The 26,806-nt window shown below is 31.6% G+C and overlaps 4 protein-coding genes across 5 annotated transcripts; all 4 read right to left on the reverse strand.

Annotated features, from left to right (window-relative positions):
• Positions 1 to 1,193: 1,193 nt before the first annotated feature.
• Positions 1,194 to 1,898, reverse strand: LOC100779620 (uncharacterized). Its single transcript, NM_001253238.3, has one exon. It carries the CDS (start codon positions 1,828 to 1,830, stop codon positions 1,450 to 1,452), a length of 381 nt encoding a protein of 126 aa, NP_001240167.1. The 5' UTR covers positions 1,831 to 1,898; the 3' UTR covers positions 1,194 to 1,449.
• Positions 1,899 to 4,988: 3,090 nt separating this feature from the next.
• Positions 4,989 to 5,657, reverse strand: LOC100780694 (protein PELPK2). Its single transcript, XM_003545672.5, has one exon. It carries the CDS (start codon positions 5,586 to 5,588, stop codon positions 5,256 to 5,258), a length of 333 nt encoding a protein of 110 aa, XP_003545720.1. The 5' UTR covers positions 5,589 to 5,657; the 3' UTR covers positions 4,989 to 5,255.
• A 1,979-nt stretch (positions 5,658 to 7,636) lies between these two features.
• LOC100305684 (uncharacterized) lies at positions 7,637 to 8,414 on the reverse strand. The gene has a single exon (NM_001248329.3). It carries the CDS (start codon positions 8,311 to 8,313, stop codon positions 7,951 to 7,953), a length of 363 nt encoding a protein of 120 aa, NP_001235258.1. The 5' UTR covers positions 8,314 to 8,414; the 3' UTR covers positions 7,637 to 7,950.
• Positions 8,415 to 17,662: 9,248 nt separating this feature from the next.
• LOC100782859 (beta carbonic anhydrase 5, chloroplastic) lies at positions 17,663 to 21,587 on the reverse strand. Of its 2 annotated transcripts, none has more exons than XM_006597299.4 (9): positions 21,364 to 21,587; positions 21,193 to 21,263; positions 20,426 to 20,587; positions 20,285 to 20,333; positions 19,998 to 20,111; positions 19,825 to 19,878; positions 19,245 to 19,330; positions 19,047 to 19,152; positions 17,663 to 18,137 (listed from the first exon to the last, which is right to left on the reverse strand). In XM_006597299.4, the coding sequence occupies exons 1-9, from the start codon at positions 21,427 to 21,429 to the stop codon at positions 17,937 to 17,939; spliced, it is 909 nt and encodes a 302-aa protein (XP_006597362.1). In that variant the 5' UTR covers positions 21,430 to 21,587; the 3' UTR covers positions 17,663 to 17,936. The 2 variants fall into 2 exon arrangements, with proteins under 2 accessions (XP_006597362.1, XP_003545722.1); XM_003545674.5 differs by having other exon boundaries at positions 19,047 to 19,149; positions 21,364 to 21,584.
• Positions 21,588 to 26,806: the final 5,219 nt, after the last annotated feature.

Below are 26,806 nucleotides of genomic sequence, written 5' to 3' on the forward strand. Positions count from 1 at the left end.
CCAGAATTAAATTCCAAGACCTCTCATATCTATCCCAATCCCTCGCCACTAGCTAAGGTTTATAAGTTAAATTTATCTCTTAAAAAATATTCAGTTTATCTTCTATTTTCTAGTTTCTACTGTTATCAATATTTATTGAGAAGTTTATCTAAACTAACCTGGACATAGTTTCTAATCACAAGATTGCATCTCTGCTCATGGCAGTAAGATTTGCATGTATCTAAACATCTATAATGATGGATGTTTCATGCAAAGGCTGCCCTTTAATAAAATGGATTGGGTAAGCATTTAAATCAACTGCTCTTGTTGTCGGATTAATTACTTCAAAACAAGATGGCTAATTCGCTTTTCAAACTGAAGTACACCATACCATAGTTACCATACGTAACATTTACTCCTGAAGTGTATTTGGATGTTACTAAGCCACCAAAACTGAATTCAAGTGGGGCCAAATAAACTTAGATTTAGCTACTAGTCCCTTTGTCTACTGTTTATGTAAGAAAAAAATTACTAGTATTAACTCTGTTATTGCTACTCATGACAATATGAATGAAATTTGTTTCCTGTGGCCACAAAGCATTTTGCCTTCAGCATTTCTCCTGCCTCATGACAATTTGTTATAACAAAGTTATTGCTTGTTGTATAGTTCGAGATTTTCTGATTATTCCGAATATTTGGATCCCTTATTACAAAAAATTAGTATGAAACTGTTTCTCATTGATGAGAGTTTTGTGAAGTTCATAACTTGTACGTAGTATATATTGTTTGATCTGAACGGCTGAACCCTCTCTGTTAATACCAATGTACACTAGGAAGCACTTATGCTTAAGTTTCTAAGAATACGTTATTTTTGGTCGATAACCTTTTTCTATTGTTTAAAACAGTTATATATCACATAAAGTTATTACTAGCTAGTACAGGGAAGTTCAAGTAGTGTGGAACTATAATTATTGTTGTTACAACTCACTTATATGAGATTATAATTAACACCAGATTTCATGATTAGCAGTTCACAGTGCCTCGTTTTGCTATATTTAATTACTTCTTTCTTTACTCTTATTACGTGGTATAAACTGCTTGAGCTATGTAAGCTAAACGTTGAGATTTGAGAAGTGAAAATCCAAGGGCTGAAGTGAAATAATCTCGGTGATGTAAATATAATTAAGATGTTGGAAGAGCTTAAAAGGAGGAGACATATCATAAATTCATAATTGTATAACTGTGTAATCGTAGTCACAATCTATAATATAATAAAAAGTACAAACAAAAACAAGCAACTCATAAATTGAAAAGAAAATACACTGTTTTTCTCACACCAAACAACAGAAACACAAGGAAAACACCATACAATGCTCTCGCATAAGCGAAATTAAGGAATCAAGCCATATCTATTGCATGCATTCAACTTGGCAGAGATACCAAAGTCAGAGGAATTAATTAAAGGTATTTTTAAGGGCTAGAGGTGGAAGGTGGTGGAGATAGGAAAGGAATGGAGGGCATAGTGGTTGGAATTGTGAATGTGGGGATTGAGGGAATGTTGGGCAATGAAGGAATGGTAGGGATGCTGCTGGGAAGTGGAGGCAAAGTGGTAGGCAAAGATGGTAGGGTAGGTTGTGGCAGTGTTGGGATTGTAGCCAAGGGTGGAACATTGCCCTGAGGCAGTGTTGGAAGTGAAGGCAAAGGTGGAAATGTTGGTTTAGGCAAAGTGGGAATGCCAGGCAAATTTGGTGCAGTTGTTTGCATAAGATGGCGAGCTGCTTGGCTCATGCTCATGCTTGACAAGGTCAGAACAAAAAGGAAAGCTGTGATCAATGCTTTGCTCGAGGCCATTGCAAGAATGAAGAAGAATAACAATTTCCAAAAATGAAAATGGTATGTATTTGCTTTGAGAATTGGATGAGAGGCTGAAGCATAGTACATGGTCTTATATAGGGCCAGAGACTAGAGAGTCTTTTGGTTGGTTTCAGTTCAACTTTGTTTGGAGAACCAAATACCAATCTTTTTGTTAGTTCACCTTCCAGTATTTGAATAAATCATTTTATTAAGTTGGAATAATATTGTGGTTGGCTACTATTAAGTTATAGCCCCCAATATTCAAATGTAGGATGACCAATTCAGATTTTGTATGTATCAAAGAAAGAGAGAATTGGGGTTGGAAAACGGGGAATACCCAAGAGTTGAGTTGGTTAATCTAACTGGGTTTACCTCAGCTGCCTGCCAGACGTCACCCTTTACAGCTAATGGCGTTTCACAGTCACACTTTAGGCATACACGTATTACTACTATTTCAGCCTTTATTTGGCTTTGACCACAATATAATTACAAGGACTTTATTTTCGTAACCTTTTTTATTTATCTTTTTCACTATTTTTTATTTCAACGACAGAATAATACTGACACAAAGCTTCAAACTTACATCCTCTCACATAAAAAAATAAACAATATACATAGATTAATTAATTTATTCCAAGAATATTTTTTAAAATTATTATTTAATCTCATCATTTATTTTCTAAAAATCTAATCATCATAATAAATATTTAATCTTAACATTAAATTTTTAAAAAATAAATAATCAGAATAAAAATAATTCCAAAATAATTACTTTTAGAATAAGTTATATATATATCATCCTCTTAATTAATGGCAGTAGTATATCAAGTATCCACCAGTACAAGAAAAAAAAATAATTATCCTTTGACGCAACATACATTTGCTCAAAAGCTAAAGGAAGACATATATAATATGCTCCATTACTAGGTGCTACGTGACGTATTACACTCAATCAAAGGGTAACAAAACAAAGAAGTAAATAAACATATATGATAGGAAATGCTTTTGCGTGAGCCTAATTTATTTTTTTATTGCAGATACATGCAATACAACATGGATATGAGTAACATGTATCTGCTGCGGATCATATAAACTACTTAAGGGTTGCAAGTTGTGGCTGCAGGATCGGAGGTGAGAGGGTGAAAGTTGTGCCGGAAGTTTTCTACTGGCTTGGACATTGCCAATAGAAAAAAGTGACAAAACAATGAAAAAGAAAGATAAGAGAAGCACACAGAAGGAGGCCATTAATTTTAGTATACAGTTGGAATAGTGCAAGAGGATACGTGGTGATGAGACAAAGACCTGCCCTTGAGCTTTTATAGTGCACCTTAGAAGAAGAGGAATTCACCTAAACAACCGATATAGAAAGTTTTTTTTTTAAGTAGTGAACGGTGTTTTTTGTGTGGATCGTTACACCTCAACGATGTCGGTTTTAAAAGCCATCAAATGTTGGGAGGGCTTTACTCTCTCTTACTACAATTAATATATGTAAGATATTGGTGTAAAAGTGACCCACTTCATGCATTTTAAGTGTGTTCTATCTTTCAGCTATATATATGGTGTGTTTGGAAGAAATATTTTAAGAAGGAAAATTAATTCTCAAGAGGATTTATATTTTTTTTTTGGACATTTTATTAAAAGAAATTTTAATTAACTAAAAAAGACGATTTCTAAATGTTTTTCTCTACTTATGCAATTTGTTATATATATATATATATATATATATATATATATATATATATATTCGTTTTTCTGACTATGGATCAATACTATAACTTTGTAAACTGTTAGTTTTACACCAATGACCTCTTCTGTCATTGTTTTGCTAAGAGGGCATGGTAGGTCAATGCCACTGGCAACGCCATGAGCAATACAAACAAGACCCTGAGACCAAAACTAGAACAGCATTCAATCATAGTTAGGCTATATGCAATGCAAAGGTTATCAAAGAGATATGCTAAAAAAATTACTGACCCAATGCTTAAATTAAATGGCCTCTCTGTCGAAGGAGTAAGTACCATAATATAAGAGTATTGACTATTGAAGTTTTGTTTCTAAAAGAGTACAGAAAAGAAAGAAATGATCACCTGAATAATTGCCACTTTGAGCATTCTATCTTGGCAAATAATATGCATACCTCCCTTAATTCATAAAATATACCTACCTTCTCCCTTTTTTTAATTGATTTTCGTTCTTAGTTTAGAACAATTATCTCCATTAGTTTTCCTTCAATTATCTCCATTAGTTTTCCTTCTTAGTTCCTTAGCAGTAGTACAGCAGTATAGTAGCGTTCGTAACATATTGTTATAAGGATGATGTGAATTATTGTTGTGTTATAGGGATGCCTGTTATTGCAACAAAATTTTCATGAAACTTATTTCTGTAAATGTTGAACTAGAGATGCAACGAATTTGCAATTATTCTGAGAGATTATTTTATGGTGAGATATTTTACGTCAATGAATTTTATGATCCATGCTCTTTCTTGCATAATATAAGCAAACATTCTCGAAACAATTATGAGAATGACCAGAATTAGGAACCAAAAGCTGGCTTTTTAAAATTCTGTCCAACTGTAAGGGGGTTGAGAGGAACTTAATCAGAAGCAATAATTTTATTTGAACCGACTTCTTGTCATCTTCCATTGTTTTTTGTTTTTGCTGTTTTTTTTCTTATTTTTCTTTTAATTGGGTTTAATATGGACAATGGGATTCTTGATGCCACAACAATGAACTGGATGGATTCTTAAATATTTATCCAAGTACCCATATCCATCAAGTTAACCTAAATTGTCTTATATTTTGTCAAATTATGTTAGGTAGCCTTGTATTAAATACTTTCCTTCAATCTCAAATATAATCAACAAAAATTCACTTATTCTTGTTATCTCAAATATAAATAAATTTCAATTTCTTAGGCTTTATTTAACAAAATTATCTTCATTTAATAAGATCAAAATCTTTTTTTATGCTTAATATCAAGTTTCAATAAAAAATAATTTAAAAAAATATTTTTTTTAATTGAAAATCACGTAATTTCATAAAATTAATTCATTTATTTTAATAAGTGTGAAGTATGTCCTTTGTGGCTTATAATCGACAGCGGAAGGAGTAACTCGATCGGAATTTAGAAACTTAGGAAAGTCATGTGCATGTATTCATAAAAGGTAACATATGAATTGTTTATTATATAACGTGTATTACAAGTATAACAATAGATGATCTCCAAGTACATGAAGTAAGGAGGGGGATGAAAAAACAATAATCCTATGCATACAAGTTCGAACAACAAAGGAAAATGAAAGATTAAAATAAACATTCCTCAGCAGTAAACGAACAATGTATAATATCATCATCACACGTCTAATGTATGGATCAAACTCCAAAGATGAGTGTCTATCAAACACAAGCAGAGTAGCTTCATTCAGGGAGCGGTGGCTGAAGGTGGTGGGGAGAAGAAGGGGAAGGAGGGGATGGTGGGAAAGTTTGGAAGTGAAGTGGCAGCAAGTGGTGGAAGGGTCACCTGTGGAACGGTTGGAATGGTAGGAAGAGATGGTTGTGGCAGTGTTGGGATTGTAGGCAAAGTTGGAACATTGGCCTGAGGCAATGTTGGAAGTGAAGGCAAAGGTGGCAATGTTGTTTTAGGCAAATTTGGTGCAGTTGTTTGCATAAGATGGCGAGTTGCTTGGCTCATGCTCATGCTTGACAAGGTCAGAGCAAGAAGGAAAGCTGTGATCAATGATTTGCTTGAGGCCATAGCTCAATGAATTGCAAAAATGAAGAAGAGGAATTGGCAAATATGAAAAGGGTATGTATTTGCTTTGAGTATTGGATGAGAGGCTGAAGGATATAGTGCTTGGTCTTATATAGAGCTAGAGACTAGAGAGTCTGCAGTTCAACTTTGTTTGGAGAGCCAAATACCAATCTTTTTGTTAGTTCACCTTCCAGTATTTGAATAAATAATCATTTTATTAAGTTAGAATAATATTGTGGTTGGTTGGCTATTATTAAATGTAGGATGACCAGTTCATACATTCATAAAATTACACAACGATAATTAATTAAAGTGCATGTTTGTTTAAAATATTTTTACTTGTTTTTTTGTTTCTGGGGAGAATTGGGTTTGGAAAACGGGAAATACCAAGAGTTGGTTTATCTAACTCAGTTCATCTGATTCTCCGCTGCCAGATGTCACCCTTACAGCCAATGGTGTTTCTTAGTCACACATTAGGCCAACGAGTATTACTACCATTTGATGCTTTGACCGCCAATCACCCAAAAAGTCCAGTTGACCACCATATAATGGGTGATTATTTTCGTAATTTTATTAATATTCATTACTGCACAGAATACTCCTTAGTCCTTACATAGCTTCAAATACACGGTACATCCTCTCGCATCAAAAACAAAAAATGCATGTTACATCCTCTTAAAGGCATAGTCTATCAACCCAGTGGTAGAATTAAAATGATGTAAAAGTTTATTCGTTTCTATATATTTTTAATGTTTTGAACGGATATTTCATATTTGTTACTACTATCCAAAAAGTGTTTGCGAGCCTCAGAATGAGGAATCCCGATATATCCAAAATGGTTTGGGCCTCCCAACTTATTCTATCTTCCCATTTATCTATTTCTTTATCTCTATATTTATACATATTGTTAAATTAACTTAAGTTTAACAAATTCAGTTATTAATTTTTTAAGAAGTTAATTGGAATATGCTGATTCCATATAAGATGTTATATATATATATATATATATGTACAACTAATTATAAATATCTATATTGTTAAAATTTATTATTTTTAATAATAATTATTTTAATAAACATACTTAGAATATTATTTAATTAGTTAACAATGTAATATATATATATATATATAAGAGAAGAAATCAAATTAAAAAGATATAATTTTAACAATTATTATATTATTTTTATAATTTAATCAGTTTTATAATAATATAATAATTATTAAAGATACACTGATATAAATTTATTACCATTCAATCCTTTCGTAGTGACTCTTAATGTTGGGTTACAAGTGTGAGGTGAAGTCTCACATCAGGTAGAAGTATCATATAAGTGAGGAGAAGACTCATAAACCTGAGCCTTAAGGTTTTGGATTAGAGTGTGGTGTCCGCAGGTGACCAGAATGACTCGCGGACAGGACAAATACCGCAGGTCATACTCGTGGATGATAAAGACTTTCGCCCGAGGGGGAGACTACCATATGGAAGAGACTACCTAATTCACCTCAAAACAATCATTCACAACTATTGATAAAAGATTCTTAGTAATCTTTTAGAAATTTCAAAGTTGAAATGATTCAGTTTTATACATATGCAAGGAAGTTAGTCATCTGGAATAAAAAAAAAAACTTATTTTCTTTCTTTAATGAGACAGAGGTTAGAAATCTTTTTTTGACTTTGACTCTCTCACTCTAGTAGGTGCTTTTTACTTTATTATTTTGAAAGTAGCTAATTTTTAGTTCCAATCACTTGAGTTTTTCCATATATATTCCTTTTTTATTTCTAAAAGAGTATATAAAATCTGAAAGTATACTTGAAGTAAGCAATTTAAGACTTTAAATAGAAGATAATTTGAATACCACTATACAAACAAATTTTACCTGAATAAATTTTCACTTAATAAAAGTTTATTATATAAATACGTCCTTTTAATTAAGGTATTTATCCAGATGTGTTCTAAGTACCCATATCAGATACATTTAACCTTTTGTTTATATCTTGTCAATTTATGTTACCCTTTGAATAGAAATAACTCGATAGGAGGCTTAGCAACTTAGGAAAGCAGAGTGTATTATTTATTATAATGTATATATCCTACAACAATAGATGATCTTCAAGTATATGAAGTAAGGAGGGGGAAGAAAAAACAATAATCTTATGCAAACAATACAAGATCGAAGGAACGTACAAAGGAAAATGAAAGATTACAATAAATATTCCCCGGCAATAAATGAACAACGTATAATATATCATCATCACATGTCTACATAAAAACAACACGAAATGCAGCTAATGATCACTGAAAGCCAGAACCAAAATCCAAGGATGAGTGCCTATATATCCAACATAAGCAGGGTATAGCTTCATTTAGGGACTGGTGGAGGAAGGTGGTGGGGAGAAGAAAGGGAAGGAGGGGATAGTGGTTGGGATTGTGGGAAAGTTTGGAAGTGAAGTGGCAGCAAGTGGTGGAAGAGTCACCTGTGGGACAGTTGGAATGTTAGGAAGAGATGGTTGTGGCAGAGATGGGATAGTTGGCAAAGGTGGAACATTACCCTGAGGCAGTGTTGGGATTGTAGGCAATGTTGGAAGTGAAGGCAAAGGTGGCAATGTTGGTTTAGGCAAATTTGGTACAGTTGTTTGCATCAGATAGCGAGCTGCTAGGCCAATATCCATGCTTGAGAAGGAAATAGCAATGAAAAAACCCAAGATGAAGCAGCTGTTGGAGGCCATGTCAAAAGACTTAATTTGCTTAATTTGTGATAACTGATAAATGATAGATAGTTTGCAAAGGCCAAAGGGACTTTTGCTTTGAGCTTAATTAATGTGTGCATATTCCAGATGCTAGTGGCAGGCCTTTTATACAAAATTACTGCAACCCTTTGTGGCTAAGTCCCTTTGAGTTTTCTTAATGGTTGCTAACCTTCCTTAGACTGCTCAATACGTTGTTGGACTACCTTGTTGGTAGTGGTTGGATAGTTTAATTTTAATCTTGGGGATTCAAAGGTAGGACAACCAACTTTTTTTTTCTTTAGAATAATTTATAATAAAAGGGGGGAAAGTAGATTTTTACTTGTGGGTTTACAATGTATTTGGTATTCCAACTTTGAGAATAGAAAGAAGAAAAAAAAGAGGAATATTGGAATTTGTTTTTTGAGTTATGAGTTGATATTATTAATGTCTAAATACTCTTTTGTTCTTAAAACTTTCATAATTTTATTATATTATATTAATTAATTTCTGAGTCTCCAATTATTTAAGTTCGCCACTTCACTTAATATTTTTTCTAAGAAAATAAACTATAGTTGTATTTCATTTGACCACTTCGCTTAAATAAGTCGTGACAATGAACTCGACTTTTATAAAGGAAAAAAAAAACAACTACTGGACGACCAACACTCTTGATCTAGCGTCATGAAGAAGAGAACGAGAAATAATCTCTTAATTGTTTCTCTTTTTGTGTGTGTTTTTAAAAGTCCTATTTTGAATAAATTTTTAACGAGAAATTAATTACTAGTTAGAAACTATTTAAAAAAAATAACATATAAAATTATTTACAATTTTAGGGTGTAAAAAAAACGCAACTCTGTTTATTGTTTTACTAGTTGAGAGAGGATGAAACATTTGTTGTATTGGAGGTTCAAACCCTCACGGCGAGTCCAGTGAGTAATGAATTATGAATCACAAGAATAGAGTAAGGTAATGTTTTCCCTTTGTGGACAACAAGAACGGCTTCTCAGTGGACCACTTATGTATGAATGTTGCTGTAACTAAAGTTATCATGATTTTAACCTCAAATGGAGCCACATGTGTAACATGTTCTGCTCTGCAACACAGAGAGCGACATTCGTTAACCAGAACTTATTCAAGTATGCGACAAAGAAAGATCTGTTAAATTCTATGAAATTTCGTGTTTTCAGTGATATATATATATATATATATATAATGGATGATTTAGCATGTTTTGTGATGGATTAAAAATCATGTGTTTTTAATTCCTCTTTGAAGGATAGTCAATAGATTAAAAGTACTTTTAAAAAATAAAATATATATATAAAATGACTAATAATAAAACTAATAAGAATTGAAATTTAAATCTTTATACAAATAACATTCCTATGAATTATACTGTAGCAGTTTATCAGCACCTATATAATCTTCTTATTTGAGATAAACATTATTGTTTTAAATTCCATTACCAACGGTTTAAATATCTTAAGATGAATGTAATCTTCTCAAAATATTATTCATTAGAAGAAATAAACATCTGTCCTGAAAAGTCATGCAATTTGGACCTGAGATGTAACCTTTTAAAGGTTTAACAAATTTTGGTTGGGCCCAGAAAAAAAGGTTATGTTAATATGTTAAAACTGTGCTTTTTCTAGGAAAAACAATGAAATCATGAAATAACTTGTCCTATGTATGGTGGATTCTTAAATCAGGGATTAGAATTATCCCTCATATTGCTTTTCAGAGAAGCGACCTATGCTGGGGAGGCTGAAATTGCCAGAACGTTTTGATTAAAACGCATATCCAACATGTGGAACTGCTCTTTAATTTGAACTTTGAAGTGTAACTGTTACTTTGGATCCTTTTTTTTTATTTTATTTGTAGGAATTGAAAATGGTGTCAACAGATTTACAACAATTCACATATCTTTGTTCAATCAATTAAGCTAGATCTCCTCGACTTCTTTGGATCCTCTAAAGATACTTGTAACACCATCTCTGAGTCTTTTATTTACTAATAATACACAAAATTATTCCTCTAAAAGTATAAATGACATCAAATTCGTCCTATTTTTGGGGGTAAAAAAATCGTCTTCAAGTAATATCAAGTTTAGTCCTTGAAAGACAAAACTGATGGTATTAGTTAAGGACCAATTTGATGTGTATATCTTTGAAGGATCGATATGGACATTTAATTTTTAGTTGGAATTTGGAAAGAATAATGACAGCTACAAGCCATGATGACGATAGATATTTGATAATTCCAGCATGCTCTGTAGATGATGAATGAATCCGGCTAAAGAGAAAAGACATGGAGCTAAATAGAAAATATGCCATAGCTTAATTAGGTCATATAGAAATAAACTTCTTCTTCCTCCATGATGACAGTATTCAGAAATTCCAGAATTTATTGAACTAGAAGATAAGTTGATACATTACATTACACAGGTCACAATAAATAATATGCTGAAGTTCAACTGACTGAAGCAACATATAAACTGAACATAGCATGTAATTGAATGACAGAAATTAAACCCCAACAGAACCAGAACCACCCTGGGATGGCAACAACAAGTTAATTTAGCAAGTGACAAAATAAGTAGTAGTGACTGGATAGATCATAGGTACTCAAGGGATTATTTTGGCGTTATTAACTATTACTTCAGGAATTGGTACTTTAGGTACTGCAGGTAGTTCAGGCACTGGAGGGAGAGTAACAGGCAAATTTGGCAGTGGTGCCACCAGTGGAAGAGGAACAACAGTAGGTATATCAACTTTGGAAGGCAATAAGGCTGATTTTGGCAGGGTACGTGCCTCTGCAACCCTTGAGTCAATGATCATGGATGAAAAGGTTACAAGCACAAGTACTAAAATGAATGATAATCTGCTAGAACCCATTGTTGGAGCTAGCAAATCAATGACAATAGCTTTCTTAATCAATAGTCTATGCAAGTTATGCTTGAGGTAGTGGCCTTGAGATGTTATATGTGTGGGCTTTTATAGACGACGTAGTAGTGATTATTGTGACACATGGATAGGTGCTGAGGATAAGCTGTGCCATGCATGTAGTATTTGGACTGGTGTTTGCAAAATTAACTTGCTATGAAATTGATTTTCAGGTAAATATGTTTAAATGTTTTTATTTTTAAAATAACTTAAAAGTAAAACTCAATATGAATTCTTAAGAGAGAAAAATAAACTCTATGAATGAATTCTTTTATACAATACAAAAGTTAGTTTAAATTGCTTCCATTTAAAATTAATTTTTTATTTAGAATCAATTCTTCAATCTAAGACCAATTAAATATATAAACATTTATTTCAGATCAACTTAACTTATATTTCAACGCGAGTTTAGATTATCCAATGTAAATTCAAACAATCACATCCTTGTCAACTTAATGACCAAAATGAAAAGTAGCATGCCATATGTCAATAATACGAGACATTACAATATTTTTAACATAATGTGTTTTTTTGGAAGAGTGAACTTAATGAATGTTTGATAATGTTAAAATGTAAAGAAATAATTAGTGTGTTTAATTTGGTTTAATGTTTCAAATGCGATTTTTCATGTTTTAAATGTGATTTTCAGTAACTAATAGGTATAATTTTCACACCTCAAACATAATTCTTTCATCAAAATTTTTCCAAAAGCGTTATAAGTTTCTTAGCAAACTTGCTTTCAAGATAAAAGAATCCAAACATAAATTAATTCACTTGAAAATCAATTTTAATCAACTTAATTTTATAAATATTGATCCAAAAGCACACAATATTATACTTTTCACATATTTTTAACACATTCTTTTAAATATTTTTTTTAGTCATAATTTTATAATGACTAATACGTTTAAGGAAAAAAATTATTAATTTTATACTTTCGATAAAATGCAATTTAGGTCCCTTTACTTTTATATTAATGAATTTGATATTCAAACTTTAAAAAACAAGTAGATTTAGTGTGTGTTTAGTTGCAGTTGTAAACCTTCAAACTTTCGTTCAACAGAAAAACAACAAATTGTTGCTTCCTATTTTATGCTTTAAAAGTGAGAACTTCCGTTCGCATTGGTGTAAACGGATTTCCAAACACAATGATAAGCTCGGTTTTGTTTAGATAGGTTGAAACGCTTTTAGTCAACAAGAAAATCAACTTTTCGGTTATTGATGCACGATTTGGACGTGCTAGCTGGTTAAACAAGGCAATAATAATAATAATCTGTAAGATAAAACCCTGCTAGTAGGTTTGCTCAATAACATCTGTATCAAACCAGCATTTGCGGGTATATATACGCATTCATATTCCACACACAATATATGGTGATAGCATGCACTTGCTGTGCCTCAATCACGTGAAAATTAGATATAAATATGTTTTTAATCTTTCTCTAATTTAGTATTTTTTATTTTTCGTCTTTTCAAAATTTTTAATTTTTATAAATTATATTTATTTTATTTTTTATTTTTATATCGTTTTACAATATTTAAAGTATTTTAAGAATTAAAAATAAAATAAACATAATTTATAAAAATAAAATAAAAAAACAGTAAATTGTAAGAATTAAAAATGTGTTTAGTGCACACATACCCATTTCATGCTTTGGATTCCAGTCACGTGATTGAAGCAGGTGGTGACCAGTTAATTATTTTAAAAGAAAATAATTTACATTGGAAGTGTGGGCACTTGAGTGGAGGAGGGGAAGTGACTTGGTGGAGCATGCATGAACCTTTAATTTACCAGACAACAACAAACTTGAGTTGAGCCTAAAGAATTTGGGCCGGTAGCCATTGAGATAAGACCTCGTTGGCTCTAGTTTTTCTTATACCAGACGATAAAATGAAACACTGTCATATTGAGGGTCAAATCCACAGAATGAAGCTCGCACATGTAATAAACCAAAAGAATATGGTAGAGTAAGTTTGTCCGTTGTGGATAACTTGTGGCTTTTGTACAAGTTTATCATGATAGTATTTTCAACTCGTATAGAGCCACATGCACATCAGCCTATCAGGTTCAATTCTCTGCTATACACAGCTAGATTCCTTAGCTGGATATATTTATTTATTTTCAATTACTTATTATATGTGATAAAGAGATGTTTTTTATTTCAAGAAATTTCATGTTTTCCATGAAAATGATTGGTATAATTTACTATATTTTATGAAACTATAGTGCAACAGATGTAAAATTGATTCATAATTTCGTATAAATGTCATTCCTAATAATTATAATATTGCAGTTTGCCGTCTGCCATCACAAAACCTTGATTAAAATGCCTACAATACAATGTCCTATATCTGGAACTTCAATATATTGATCTTTAGTTTTAAATAATACAGAGAAATGCAATACAAGCTAATGCATGCTCTTAGATAATTCCTTTGTGGTGTATAGATAATGAACGAATCCTACAACTCATACCTATCTGAAGAGAAATTAAAATACATGAAGAAACATATGTATGCAATTGCCATATATTAATTTGGCAACATTGAAGGAATTTCTGCATTCATAACTACAGTATTCAGAATTTCAAGATTTTACTGGACTGGAAGATATGAAAATCTGATATAATATCGAATACAATCAATACGCTGCAAAAAAACTGACTCGAACAACCTTAAAACTGACAGTATTTTGTAATTTAATATTATACATAGAGTACAAATGAATCTCAATAGAGCCACCCTATAATGGCAACAACAAATTATAAATAATAAACGCATTAAACAGTACAAGGTTCTATAGCAAAGTACTAGTTTAAGGAATAGCTGCTGGTTGGGGATTAGGATTTTCAGGATCTTGGGCTATGTAAGGTTTTTCATTTGGGATGCGCTAAACTCAGTTTGGAGAATAAATTCAGTTTCTTGACATGTTTGGTTACCCTCAAAAGTATGTTAGGACATCAAAATTTTGCTTGGAAACTCAGGTTTGTTGAAGCAAGACTTGGGTTGCTTTTTGCAAACTCGGTTTGCAACTTAACGAAGCTATTAGAGAGAGGATTGGAGTAGCGCCTATTGTAGAGAAGATGGTGAAAAATAGACTTAGGTGGTTTGGGCATGTAGAGAGAAGACCGGTAGACTCTGTAGTGAGGAGAGTAGACCAGATGGAGAGAAGACAAACAATTCGAGGCAGAGGAAGACCCAAAAAGACTATAAGAGAGGTTATAAAAAAGGATCTCGAAATTAATGGTTTGGATAGAAGTATGGTACTTGATAGAACATTATGGCGGAAGTTGATCCATGTAGCCGACCCCACCTAGTGGGATAAGGCGTTGTTGTTGTTGTTGTTGTTGTTGGTTTGCAACTTAAGTTTAACCCAAACTTAAGTTTGCAAACTTTAATCCAAACATGTACTTAAGGGCTTTGGGATCACAAGTGGTGGAGGCAACTCAAGTTTGGAAAATTTGGCTCTTCTGACAGTGGAGATGTTGATTGTAGTAGGATTCCTGCCTCTGCAAACCTTGTCTGACCCATCATTGTTGAAAAAGTTAGAAAAAGTTAGAAGCGGAACACACCATCTTTCAAACTTGTAAATTTTCCTGTTCATGTATGGACCAAATATTGATCAGGCAATCTAATCTTGGAGAAAATTCTATTTTCAATTGAATTAGGAACCTGTTTTTCTCCTTTACATGATTTCTTGAGCTACTAGATAGCAAAAACTCAAAGTTTAATTAGGATCTAACACTCTGTCACGGCCAGATATTGATTAACATAACTAATTAAATAATAATAGAGTAAATTACATTAATTCACTCGAGGTTTCTTGAGATTACACAAGTTTTATTAATCAAGTTATATGTTAAATTCCAAAAGATTACACATTTGTATTGATTCTAAGCCTTGGTCTCACTAAAATAATAGTGAAGAATAGTATTAGAAAGTATGTGTTTTCATTGATAGCTTCAGAATTACATCTCTACTCAGATTTATAACTCATCCTAACTATCTATCTGTTAAATAAAGATAATATATTTGATCAGAGCTTACAGAAATAAAATAGATAATAACTATGCTCCTATCTTATCAAATCTGATAAATTAAGATAAAATTGAAAAAATTAGTGATAAATGTTATGCATAGGTATATTTTGTGATTAAGTCATATAAAAATTGTTAGATTTCTTTTTTTTTATTGTTTCCTTTTTCTGTGAATAATTTGAATTTTAACATCATCCAAGTTTTTGTTCAATAAGTGTTTAAACTGGTGAATTTATGGTACTTTAGTATTATATTTGCTGCAAAAACACAATAAAGTTTGGAAGAGAAGTTGAAGATTTGAAAACTCTCACTTAGGGTACAACACTCGCTCAACACACAAAAGTCACATGAAAAAACTATATATCACGTGAAGATGCGCTAAGCACGAGTCGCGCACTAAGCGCGTGACCACCGACTCACTCGCTAACTACGGCGGTTGTGTTTAGTGCGACGTTGCATAAATTTTAAGTTGACTTCACTTGTAAAAAGAGAAGAAAACAAAGGAAAAAACATACAGTTACACACTGAATATCCACGAGATTAGAACTTCCCATATAGGACAAAGGTTAGGATTCGAGCAGATATATGGGAGAATCCACCTTTAGGAGTCATTTATTAAATAGCCTTTATTAATTGCTTGAAAAATTCGATAAACACGACACTAAGTATAAATAAATAAAGTTCATATGAACTTAATAATCAGATTTCCATTTTATTCTACTACTAAACAATTTGATGCACTGCCAAGTTAATAGTTACATCTTATCTTATCGTCCTGTAACTTTTGTTACACATTCAAATAAATTCTCATTTATTAAATAGCGTTTATATATTATGCTACTTACCGGTTACTAATATTTTCAACAAAGCCAATATGAAACATCAAATAACACCAATGATACAGTGCAAAATTACCTTTTCTAACAGAGTTTGTAGTTTTGACAAATGACAATAAGCATACATATAATCAATTAACACAGTAGCCATAAAATAGTCATGTAGCGGCAATTGTGTTTACAATGCATTGTCATCAAGAACCTTAATATATGGAAGCACCTGGAGACAAAATTCCTGCCTTTAACACGGTCCTCTTTCATTCCAATGAAATAGCACAATTTCTTCATCCACCATCCCGTTGAAACACATGACATATCACATATCCATCACATAAAATTAGCAGAATAACAAAAATTGAAATACAAGAAAATCAATTTTGTTATGTATTTAAAACCAGAAAAGTGACAAAATTTGAATAATTAGATTGTACTACTACTAATATGTCCGACATGCATGCCAATATCCAATACCAAACATGCTCATGTGCTGATGAGCGGCAGTCGACAAATGCATGTTCTATAAGCCTACAAATGATAACAGAAATATTAAAGAATCATGGAATAGGATAAAACAGCTATATCCATGAAATTCAACCAATAAGATGTGACATTTCTTTTATGGTTCAAGAGGTGTGCCCACAATTATAGAATTCATCACGTCAGAATAAACACACAGCTAAGAATGAGAAAGAAATGGAATAAATTAACTTCTTAAAATTGAGAAGCTTCAGGAAGAATTACGTTTGGCTTACCATACCATTTCATAATGGCATTGCATGTAACATCTTTTTTCCGCCATACAGAACAAGATAACTCCTAGCCGATGATCCATTCACCATATTTTACTTTAAAAAAATGCTAAAGGCATGCTCCATGCAGCACCTATATACAGGAATTCTGGGTCATTGCCATCGTTTTTTTCACAACAAACCACCTATCTCATCACTTTGCTTAACCTGTTTTGAGCAGCATAACTCGATGAATTTCACGAAACCAAGTTCCTCTCACTAATTTCGTCAAAGGCTTCCCCATTTAAAAAAAAAAATAATACCAGCACCTTACATAAAGATTAAAGAGTGATTGATGTGACTATTTCAACTCATCTGCAACCAGTTCAGGCCCAAGATCTTCGTTGTACTTGGGCATACATCCCAAATAAAATTTTAAAAAAAAAGAGCGTTTTGTACCAAAAGTCATAGAGAGAGCACTAATGTTATGTGATTGTTACTAGGTTTGGATATTTGTAAGAAAAGAACTGAAACTATGTAAAGTCTTCAAGGCTTATGATTTTATGACTTTGGTTTCTGTCTGTAGCTTTCACATTCATCTGGCAATGAATTATGCAGAGACTTAGAGGAGGAACCCTCATTCGGAAGATAAGAATTTTCAGGTAGTTCTGAACGTTAGTACTTCAAATGAGAAATGGTGGATTGGTGAGAAATGAATTGTGATGGAATCTGATTTAAACAACATTTACCAAAGTCGTGTTTGATTATTGGATGAAAAAGTATAGAGAATAATTGAGAGGAAATCATAAAAGACATAGATAGTTCCATTTCCACCAAAAAAGGAGGGGGGAAATCCTATCTGCTAGCATCAGCAGTATATAATCAAGCCCGTACCTTAACGTTTTTTCAGAAAGCAATAATACAACAGACACGGGAAATGGTAGGAGGTTATTCAACTCAATCGATTGAAACATCTTATAAATTCTACAAAAATACATAACTCAGCCTATGCTTTTAAAGTCCTACCAAATTTTGAAAAAGCAACTCGATGCATTACACAGGAAAATAGAAGTACAAACTTCAACACCAAAATATTTTGTTTTTGGTAGCAATGCTGCCATTTTCCTCCAATTTGGTTCCCCGGTAATCCAATGTCCACTTCTCAAATGAACAGTCGGTAAAGTCGTAGTAACCACCATGAATAGAGAGTTCTCCATTTGCCACCTTTTCTTCTATCCAGGGGTAAGTAAGTAGGTTTAACAAGGAATGGTTAATTGATTCCTGTACAGAAAACACTTGAAGCATTAGAACTTGAAAGTATTCAACATATTCAAACTTTTTATGGATTAACATTTGCATGACCAGTTGGATGGCATCAATTAATGAGAAGCAGAAAATGATACCAATGGAGACATTCAATGAAAACCATGAGACAGAATTCCAAAGGATATACACATTTTGTTTTGAGGGATGCAGATCCTATTCTCACAAGGGCAAAATAAGATGTTTTTGAATTCTCAAGATGAACTCAGGTTAAGGAGTTAGGACTATCAGAAAATAGGGGAGAGTTTGTTTCAACAAAGCTATGAGATTCATCATGGCAGTAATCTTGATTGATTAAGATTTTATTCCTACAAAGCTTTGGAACCCAATATAGGAGTCAACATAAGCCTCCAAGCTGGCAATCCCCAAGTTTTAAGAAACAATGCAATCTCCAAAACAATCAAATATTTTTAGCTACAAAAATCCAAAACAGAGGATAAGATTTAAGAAAATGCAAAAGCAATGGAAAACATGAAAAATTATATATTCATCAAAATCTGCTTGTGCAGATTGACTAGCAAAGTGTGTAGCAGGTTCAGAATACGCTTTATGTACTTGGGATATATGTCCCCCTCTGTTACACCCTCTTCTTCTAGCTGATGCTATGGGTGTAGTTATGCTTTGATTTTAGTTTGTTATTGCCTTTCTGAATGATAAAAAAGCATTCACCAAAATCACATTAGGAGAAACTGCAGATAAGTCTTCAAGATTACTTCTGTCAAAATACTAGCCCCTACCCTTCCCACCCCCACCCCCTTTCCCTGCCAAATATCATAACATTATGCACTATTTGGGGACAGTGTATAAACTATTTGAAATTTCAATAGCCAAATCACACATTCAAATCCTAGAACAAAAATATATCACCTTCTCACAATGCTTGCACTGCTCATCAAAGCTGAAATTAGAAGCAGCAGCCTTGGCTTTTTTTCTTGCATTCTTCCCAACAATGACCCAACTTTTTATAAAACTACTAGGGAAAAAATATATTTTTTCAAGTTAGAAATGTATGTCACGTTTTAATCAAAGAAATCAAAAGGACAACCAACATCTAGAATTAAGCACCTTCTTTCAACATCATCATCTTGCATACCCATCAGGGCACGTATACCACCACAGCAACTGTGGCCAATGACTAAGATGTTCTCAACCTGCAATGAAAATATTTTGTGTCTCCTTAAAAATAAGTACAAATCTTACAGTTTTTGGACCAATAATTTATAAAGCTATTAGAACCTCATACAGTCAAATATTCTACAGATATTTCTTGCGAGTCTTAAGAATTAGAAGCTATGTCAATATATATTATAATGATATGTTATCAGTTGACCTCACCTTTGCCCAAGCTCAATAAGTGTTTTACAATCAACCTAACAAAGCTGCTATGAAAAAGTAAAAAAAAAAAAAAATTAAAAAACTCATTCCTCCTGCTTCATTTCAAATATCCAACTCTTCAAATTCAAACTTTCCATAGAAGTTTAGTTATCAGAAGATCAGTCGTTTTATACTTCAAATAACTACATAATCACCCAAAAGAAATTGTGAATAAGTAAATAAGTGATGGATAAATGAATAAAAGCATTAGAAGTTTCCAAATCAAGAAAATAAATCCTGTCATGCACTTCTTAAGTAAAAAAATGCTTACCAGAAGGGAGTTCACAGCAAATTCTAGAGCTGCATTCGTTTCTGAGGGTCCACTCTGTATCAGGAAAAAGGAATTAGAAGAAGCAAATAAGGTATCTCTTTCTTTCACACTTTAAACAATGATAACTATCTGATAAACACAAGCAACCAAATCACTAGCAGTGACACTTATACCTCAAAGGTAGGAACCAAATTAGCAACATTGCGAATCATGAATGCTTCTCCTGGTTGAAATCCCAAAACATTAGAAGGGCATACTCTAGAATCTGCACAAGCAATAACCATGAACTGTTCTGGGAATTGTTAGCAAAGAATAGTTATTTGCTAATGCTTTAGTAGACAACTTGAGGAAATGAACGGAAGGGAATAAGAAACAAACCATAAATGATAAATTAACAGACAACAAAGGGCTTGGCCAAAAGTGTGGGTAGGTAATAGAGACAAAGATAGAGGACAATTACCTTTGGTGTTTGAACCTTTGCAAGATTTTCAAACTGTTCAATATTTTTCCTGCCAGAAAACAAAGTCAGCATCAAATAAGTTTTTCCCTAAATTAGGCATCAGAAATGAACATCTATGACATAGGTTTTTTTGAAGCTTACATGTATTTATTCTTTTTAAAACTTAAAAACCTATCTTTCAGGTCATTAAATATATCACACCCATCTTCAGCGTCAGCTAAAGTCTTTAGCCTGTTGTTGTTAAGTTTCTCTGTAAATCCCGCAGGCCCCATTGAGGCCTTTAAAGTGAAACCTTGATTTCTCCTACAAACATTAGAGCAAGTTACAGAAGCCTTGTGAGGGGAAGAAAGAAAAAAAAAGGAGCCTCCAATGGATTTCATCACAATAAGAATAATTCAAATAATTAACTGTTCTGACTTTTAAGAAATAGCTGCAGAAACTGTAATCTAGTTAGACAAATATTCGAATCAGGGTCCATATATACAGATTACAAAGAAAGAAAATTACAGCATCAGACTCATTTATAGAATAGGTATTTTGGAGTTTTCAAACAAGAGAAGATTGCAATATCAATATGCAATTAAGCATGAGGAATCTGCAAAATCTTCAACCCAAATCCGCTAGGGATCAGAATTCAGAACCCTCAGTTTCCTCCATTAAATACGGTTTTTCCTCAATATTTAGGGGAGATTCAAGGTTTACAACCATTTTCGTTTACCGTTGTTGGATCAATATTTACAAATCAACTGTGAAACTTAGAAACAAAGTAAAGATTGGAACTTGGAAGTTTTCAGATAGTTACACTATCTAGGAACGAACAATTCAGACATGAAAATTAACGTAAGACTAAACAGTAAGCGAATACAACACCATTGAAACAAGGTAAGCAGAGAAAGATGGGCCCCAACCTTAATGCCGTGAACAATCCGAAATGAGTTTGCTCAAAGTTCCCTATTTTCAGCACGGCAGGACCAAGGATCTGTTTCACAATAATAATTAGCTCATTCACAAATACAATAACAAAATGGGCATATGTAAGAGATAAAGCATGTGACTTGTGAAAACATGACAATAAATACCGTTGATGTGGCAGATTTGGAAGCAAAGGGATCAGAAGAAAGAGAGAATGGTGCAGGAACTGCCATTGGAGAACTCAAACTGAAATGAAAGTTGTGAAGTGAAAAAAAGAGGCATGGTTTGGTTTGGAATTAAAAAGATTAGTTGGTGGGTAAGTTGGTTGGAGTCATGAGAGAGAGTGTGTTGTGTGTCTCCAAGAAAGACGGAGAAACCAAGTGTTTAAATAAAAGTAAAGGTGGCAACAAAAAGGCTATTCCTTTACACCTCCACCACCAGTTGCCCATGACATGAAAATGTGCTTTTGACTTTGTGACTTCACACAATTCACAGTTTCGTTTTAGCCGTGAATTGGAAGAGGACCAAGTAAATTTGGGGAAGGTTCTGGAATATAACATATGTACGGTTAAAATGGAAACTCCACAAAAGGACATGCTGACAGATAGATGAAGGCATAAAGCTATAAGGGTTTGATCATATCAGATCAATAATACACCTTATTACCACTGTAACTTTGTTATTAGGGTAAACATTTTTTTTTAATTTTGATTTACATAATTTTTTTAAAATAATTTCTAGTTTATGTTATTATTTAATGATAATGTAATATAAGTCTAATGATAGAAAATTAGGATGATTTATATAGAGTCATACTCTTTGTTCTTTTTTATAGGAAAAAAATCAATTCATACTTATTAAAAAAAATAGTTGATTAGTTAAGTTCATTAAGTTAGTTCAGTTTCTTTAAATTTTTTACTAAAAAAACTTAAAAAATACTCTAAAAGAAAATATATTTTTAACAAACATATAGAATTTGATTCTTAAAAAAGTAAAAATCTATTTATTTTAAATGAAAACAATTTAAACAAACACATCATAAGTCTACTTATTTTATTAAAAAAAATATCTTTTAATGAACTTAAACAAATCGGTTCATTGTGTTATTTTTAATTAAAAAATAATTTTTAAAATATAATATCTTTTAAATGAATAATATTTTAAATATAATTTCAAAAAATAAATAAAAAAATATTTGAATTTTACTTATATTTAAAAATAGAAAATAATAATTCTTTTCTTATAAAAGAAAACGGTAGGAATAAGTAATAGGTTCAAATTTTATTACAGCTATTGTATACCCAAAAATCAGATGCGTGACTAGTCACTACTAAGTTATGTAACAACTCTTTTTTTTTTTTAAAAAAAAAAAAAAGTGATATATTTATCTTATCATCTAATCTAAAGCACTATGCATGGATGGTGTACAATTGAGATTCTTTTCGAAAGGCAAAATTGACTAAACGGGAATTAGAACTTTAGAAGTTCTCTAGAGTTTATATCCAGCAAGTCCATACAAGTTGGATTATATACGGTAATGATATGTATGAATTGATTATTGAACTTCTTTCCGCATGTTTGAATGATAAAATATACGAATGAGATTAAAGAGGACAAAAATAAAGAAGAATCGGGGTATTTCTCTTATTTGAATGTGTAAAAAAGTAAGAAAAGTGAAATAAAATATGATCAATCTCACTTTTAACATTTTCCATATCAGGAGATGTTAAACGAAAAAATGGCTGATAAAAAAACAGAAAGATGTGAAACAAGGAGAAATGGTTCAAAAAAAATTGCAGTGAAAAAATTCAAATAAATATTTATTTGTATGAAATTTGTTTATAAATTTTCCTTTTTAATTCTTTCTTACACGGATCCAAATAAATAAATAAAAGAGGTTAAATTTTGTTTATTTGTCTGGATCAATACATCTCAATTCCATTTCCATCCTTTTTTGGTTCATTTTATTCTTCATCTAAACAGAGCAAAAGGCAGGGGAAATTCCAAAGCCTTTATAATTGAGAATCTTTGTCTTTGTTGTAGCTCTCAATTTAGCAAAGACATCTGTTTTACGTTACACGTGTTAAATGATGACACACTCAAAGTAAATTTTGCAAAAGAGGTCGTTCGTGAATATAATAACAAAGATATTCATGGGGAGTAACAAAATAAATAAATGATATTCAATCGATATTTTTTATATTTTATTTTAATTCAAAATTTCTTTTTTTATTTATGTTTTTTTTTATCCAACGGTCTCTAACTTTGGTAAATGGAATCTATGTAATAAGTTCAATTATTCCGGAAGATTATTCTTTATTATTTACATTTTCAATTACAACATAAAAGATGGAAAAGGTTCCTCTAAAGTGTACTTTGCACTTTAGAGGTGAAGTGTAGTGATCTTAACCCTTAATTATATTAATGGTTCAGATCTTTTTAATTGAAATATATCATTAAAATAAAAACAATTTATGGTTTCATGCCCTGCGGTCTCCGATGTTCTTGTTCTTTATGTTTGGGACTAAATCATACATCAATGAGAAACGCTTACTCATATCTCGTCGCGATTGCGATTAGTTAAGGAAATAAAATATTATGAATAATTGAACTATGATTTCAAACATCAACGGAAGCACATACAAATTAAATTAAAAAGTACTGAGTTATACTATTTTTGTAAGATTATTTGTCAGAATTACGTGTTAACCTTAAGCCATGGATATTTTGGCTTTCTGATAATTATTGTTTCTCTCAATACAGGCACGTAGGGTTTGTTACTCTGATTTGTTCTTCAAAAGGAGAAGTAATTATCCTGTTAATTAATTTTATTGCTCTTAAATATGAAAACACTTTCAATTGGAGCATTTTTAAAAATTGTAGTTTGCACACCTTCAATGGTTGTACTTTACCCTCTAAAGGGCAGGATGCACTCTAGAGGAGCCTTTTCCATAAAAGATATATTTCGGATGAATATATTTAAAGTTTATTTAAGTTTGTCTATTATATATATTTAAGTAATTGTGTAATAAAATCTTTTAGATATAATTTATAATATGTCCAAAAATTATTTACAAACAATTAATCTTAAGATTAGTGATTATGATTATCAATTTTTCGGTATAAATGATAAATATCCTTCAAAAAAAATAGTTTTGCTTGAATTTGAATAAAATCATTATATATTAACAAAGTTCTTCTTTCCTGTTAAAAAAACAAAGTTTTTCTTTCTTTTTTTTAAAGGTAAAACTTTAAAATAATTCATTAATTAATTTTGGTGTTATTTTCTTATCACAAATACAATTTTCTCAATAACTTGAATTGACCTTTAATGCAAATATTTAATAGGTAAATTTTCAAATTTAAAATCTAATTTCAGTTAAAGAATAACATCAAAAGCATCTAAATTTTGTACTTAATTCTATGATTAATATTAAAGATTAAACTAATAAATAATTATCAAATTACAAGTGATTATAAAATTCAAATATTAAATAAATATAAAGTTTAAGAACTAAACTACTAATGATTATCAAATTCAAAGATTAAATTAACTAGTTTGTTAATATTAAGGAAATAAATTAACTGATATTATCAATTTTAGAAACCAAATTCATTTATAATGAAAACCAGAAACTAAATTTATTCTTTTCATAATAGGTACAACCGAATTAATCAGTAATACTAATTTCAACAACTAAATTAACATTTCACTGTATTTTTTTATTTTTTTTAAAAAAAGTAGACCACGTGAAGGGAAATGAGCAGAACGGACAAGATGAGACAAATCGATGATGTAAAAATGCAGGCCTGCTCAAATTAGGATGTTTGATTTGGGCTACAACCTTTTGTGGGCTAATCCTAGTTAGTTTGACAAAACCTGGACATTGATATTGGCAGCCCCCCCCCCTCCCTCTCCCAATGACTTAGACTCCCACGTTTTCATAAACATACTTTTTTGATAAAAATATCCTTAACCTTTGACACCTCTCATAATTCAATGGAAACTTATTTTGGTTGTATTAATTTTCTTTTAAAAAATAATACAATGGAAAAAAGTTTGTGTTGTATTAATTTTTTTCATTAACACACCTAACAATAATTTCCTTCCCTTTTCCACAAGGTAATGTCTTTAAGAAGATTGTATGTGTTTCATGGATAAAAACACAATTCAGACTTGTACCTTAATTAACAATTCATATGCATATGTTGATGGCTTAGCCTACTAACAAAACCTGACATTCCAAGAAAAAGATTGAGAAATCTTTAAACCCAATGATAAAGAAAAACTATCTTGAAATGTAGCCAAAAGGTCCTGGGTCTATGTCATTGGTGTCTGTGTCTCCATCACGTAAACCTCTAAAAATATAATCCTCCATTATTTGAAGTGTCCCAATAGTTGTATCTTCGGCCTCGTTACTCATAGGATCTGATAGTTTTGGCTCTTCCAGTAATCTCATCCTATTCAATGTTAGAATTTTAACATAGCCGTTTTGATCCCAAAACTATTGGGACTATCACCATGATTCTTTTGAATCATGTCATGTTCAACATAACTCATATTTATGGAAGACATAAGATGAATTAGATGATTAAAAAAAATCACAAATTTGATCTATCATATTAATAAAAATTAATATTTTAATATCTAATTAATATTTATTGATAAAAAAAACTTGCTTGGATGTGTTACGGATCCACCACGGTGGACCTTTTCTTTCCCTTTATCCGCCACGTGAACAACATGTTGTGGAGGTAAACCAACCAACATGAGATTTCCTGGCATCACTAATTCCACAGAATCCCCCACCTTTATTTGATAAAAAAATTATTACTCTAATTTTCAAATAACATACTTTATTTGCCAAAAATTTACTTTAAAAAACTAAAAACACATGTACTCCAAAAATTGAAGAGTATTGCTACATTTTGTATACAGTATAGTTAAAGATAATAAACACTTTTTTTATATATAGAAACCAAAGACAATTTTCTTAAAATTAACAAAATAAAAATATGCGTGATGTTTCAAACAAGGACACAAATAATATCAATATATTTACTATAATTTGTCTCTTTATTTTATCCATGCGGATGTCAAGCATTTAAGGTTCTCGTTATTGGTCGTGCAATAGTTGGATTTACAAAGAATAGAACATTTAATTAATCCTGAAATTATAATCATATTATTTTAATCTTTTAAAAATACAAAAAATTAGTTCTAGGGTTAAGGATTATCAATTTTTTGGTATAAATCATAACTGAAGAATGCAAACATGCCAATCCCATCTTGTAGGCATCCTGCCAAACACTAAAATGATAAATACTACTAAGGACTGACAAACCTTTGAGAAGAAAGAAAAAATTTAGTGAGCCCAAAAGATAACTAGATAACCACATCTTCTACGTGAAATAACAAAGCATACAAATTAGAATGCCATTCTTTTCAGAATTCATTGAGGCTCTCATGCTATGATTCCTCCACATGACTTGTTTGAACAATCATTATGGACTCTTTCACATGGCAGGTATTGTTCTGATTTATTTTCGCTTAAAATCAAGAAGAGGACTAATAGCAGAATGCGTAAAGAACCTAGGAAAATACCACAT

The sequence above is a fragment of the Glycine max genome, chromosome 15 (assembly GCF_000004515.6).
Source record: "Glycine max cultivar Williams 82 chromosome 15, Glycine_max_v4.0, whole genome shotgun sequence".
Taxonomy (NCBI): domain Eukaryota; kingdom Viridiplantae; phylum Streptophyta; class Magnoliopsida; order Fabales; family Fabaceae; genus Glycine; species Glycine max.

What these genes read in the sequence shown, in the direction of transcription:
- LOC100779620 (NM_001253238.3), bottom strand. Translation starts at nt 1,830, where the DNA reads ATGGCCTCGAGCAAAGCATTGATCACAGCTTTCCTTTTTGTTCTGACC.
- LOC100780694 (XM_003545672.5), bottom strand. Translation starts at nt 5,588, where the DNA reads ATGGCCTCAAGCAAATCATTGATCACAGCTTTCCTTCTTGCTCTGACC.
- LOC100305684 (NM_001248329.3), bottom strand. Translation starts at nt 8,313, where the DNA reads ATGGCCTCCAACAGCTGCTTCATCTTGGGTTTTTTCATTGCTATTTCC.
- LOC100782859 (XM_006597299.4), bottom strand. Translation starts at nt 21,429, where the DNA reads ATGGCAGTTCCTGCACCATTCTCTCTTTCTTCTGATCCCTTTGCTTCC. An exon ending in CAAAGGTTCAAACACCAAAG is followed by an intron (nt 20,112 to 20,284) that starts GTAATTGTCCTC and finishes TTCCCAGAACAG; the next exon opens with TTCATGGTTATTGCTTGTGC. An exon ending in GATGATGATGTTGAAAGAAG is followed by an intron (nt 19,153 to 19,244) that starts GTGCTTAATTCT and finishes TTTTTTCCCTAG; the next exon opens with TAGTTTTATAAAAAGTTGGG.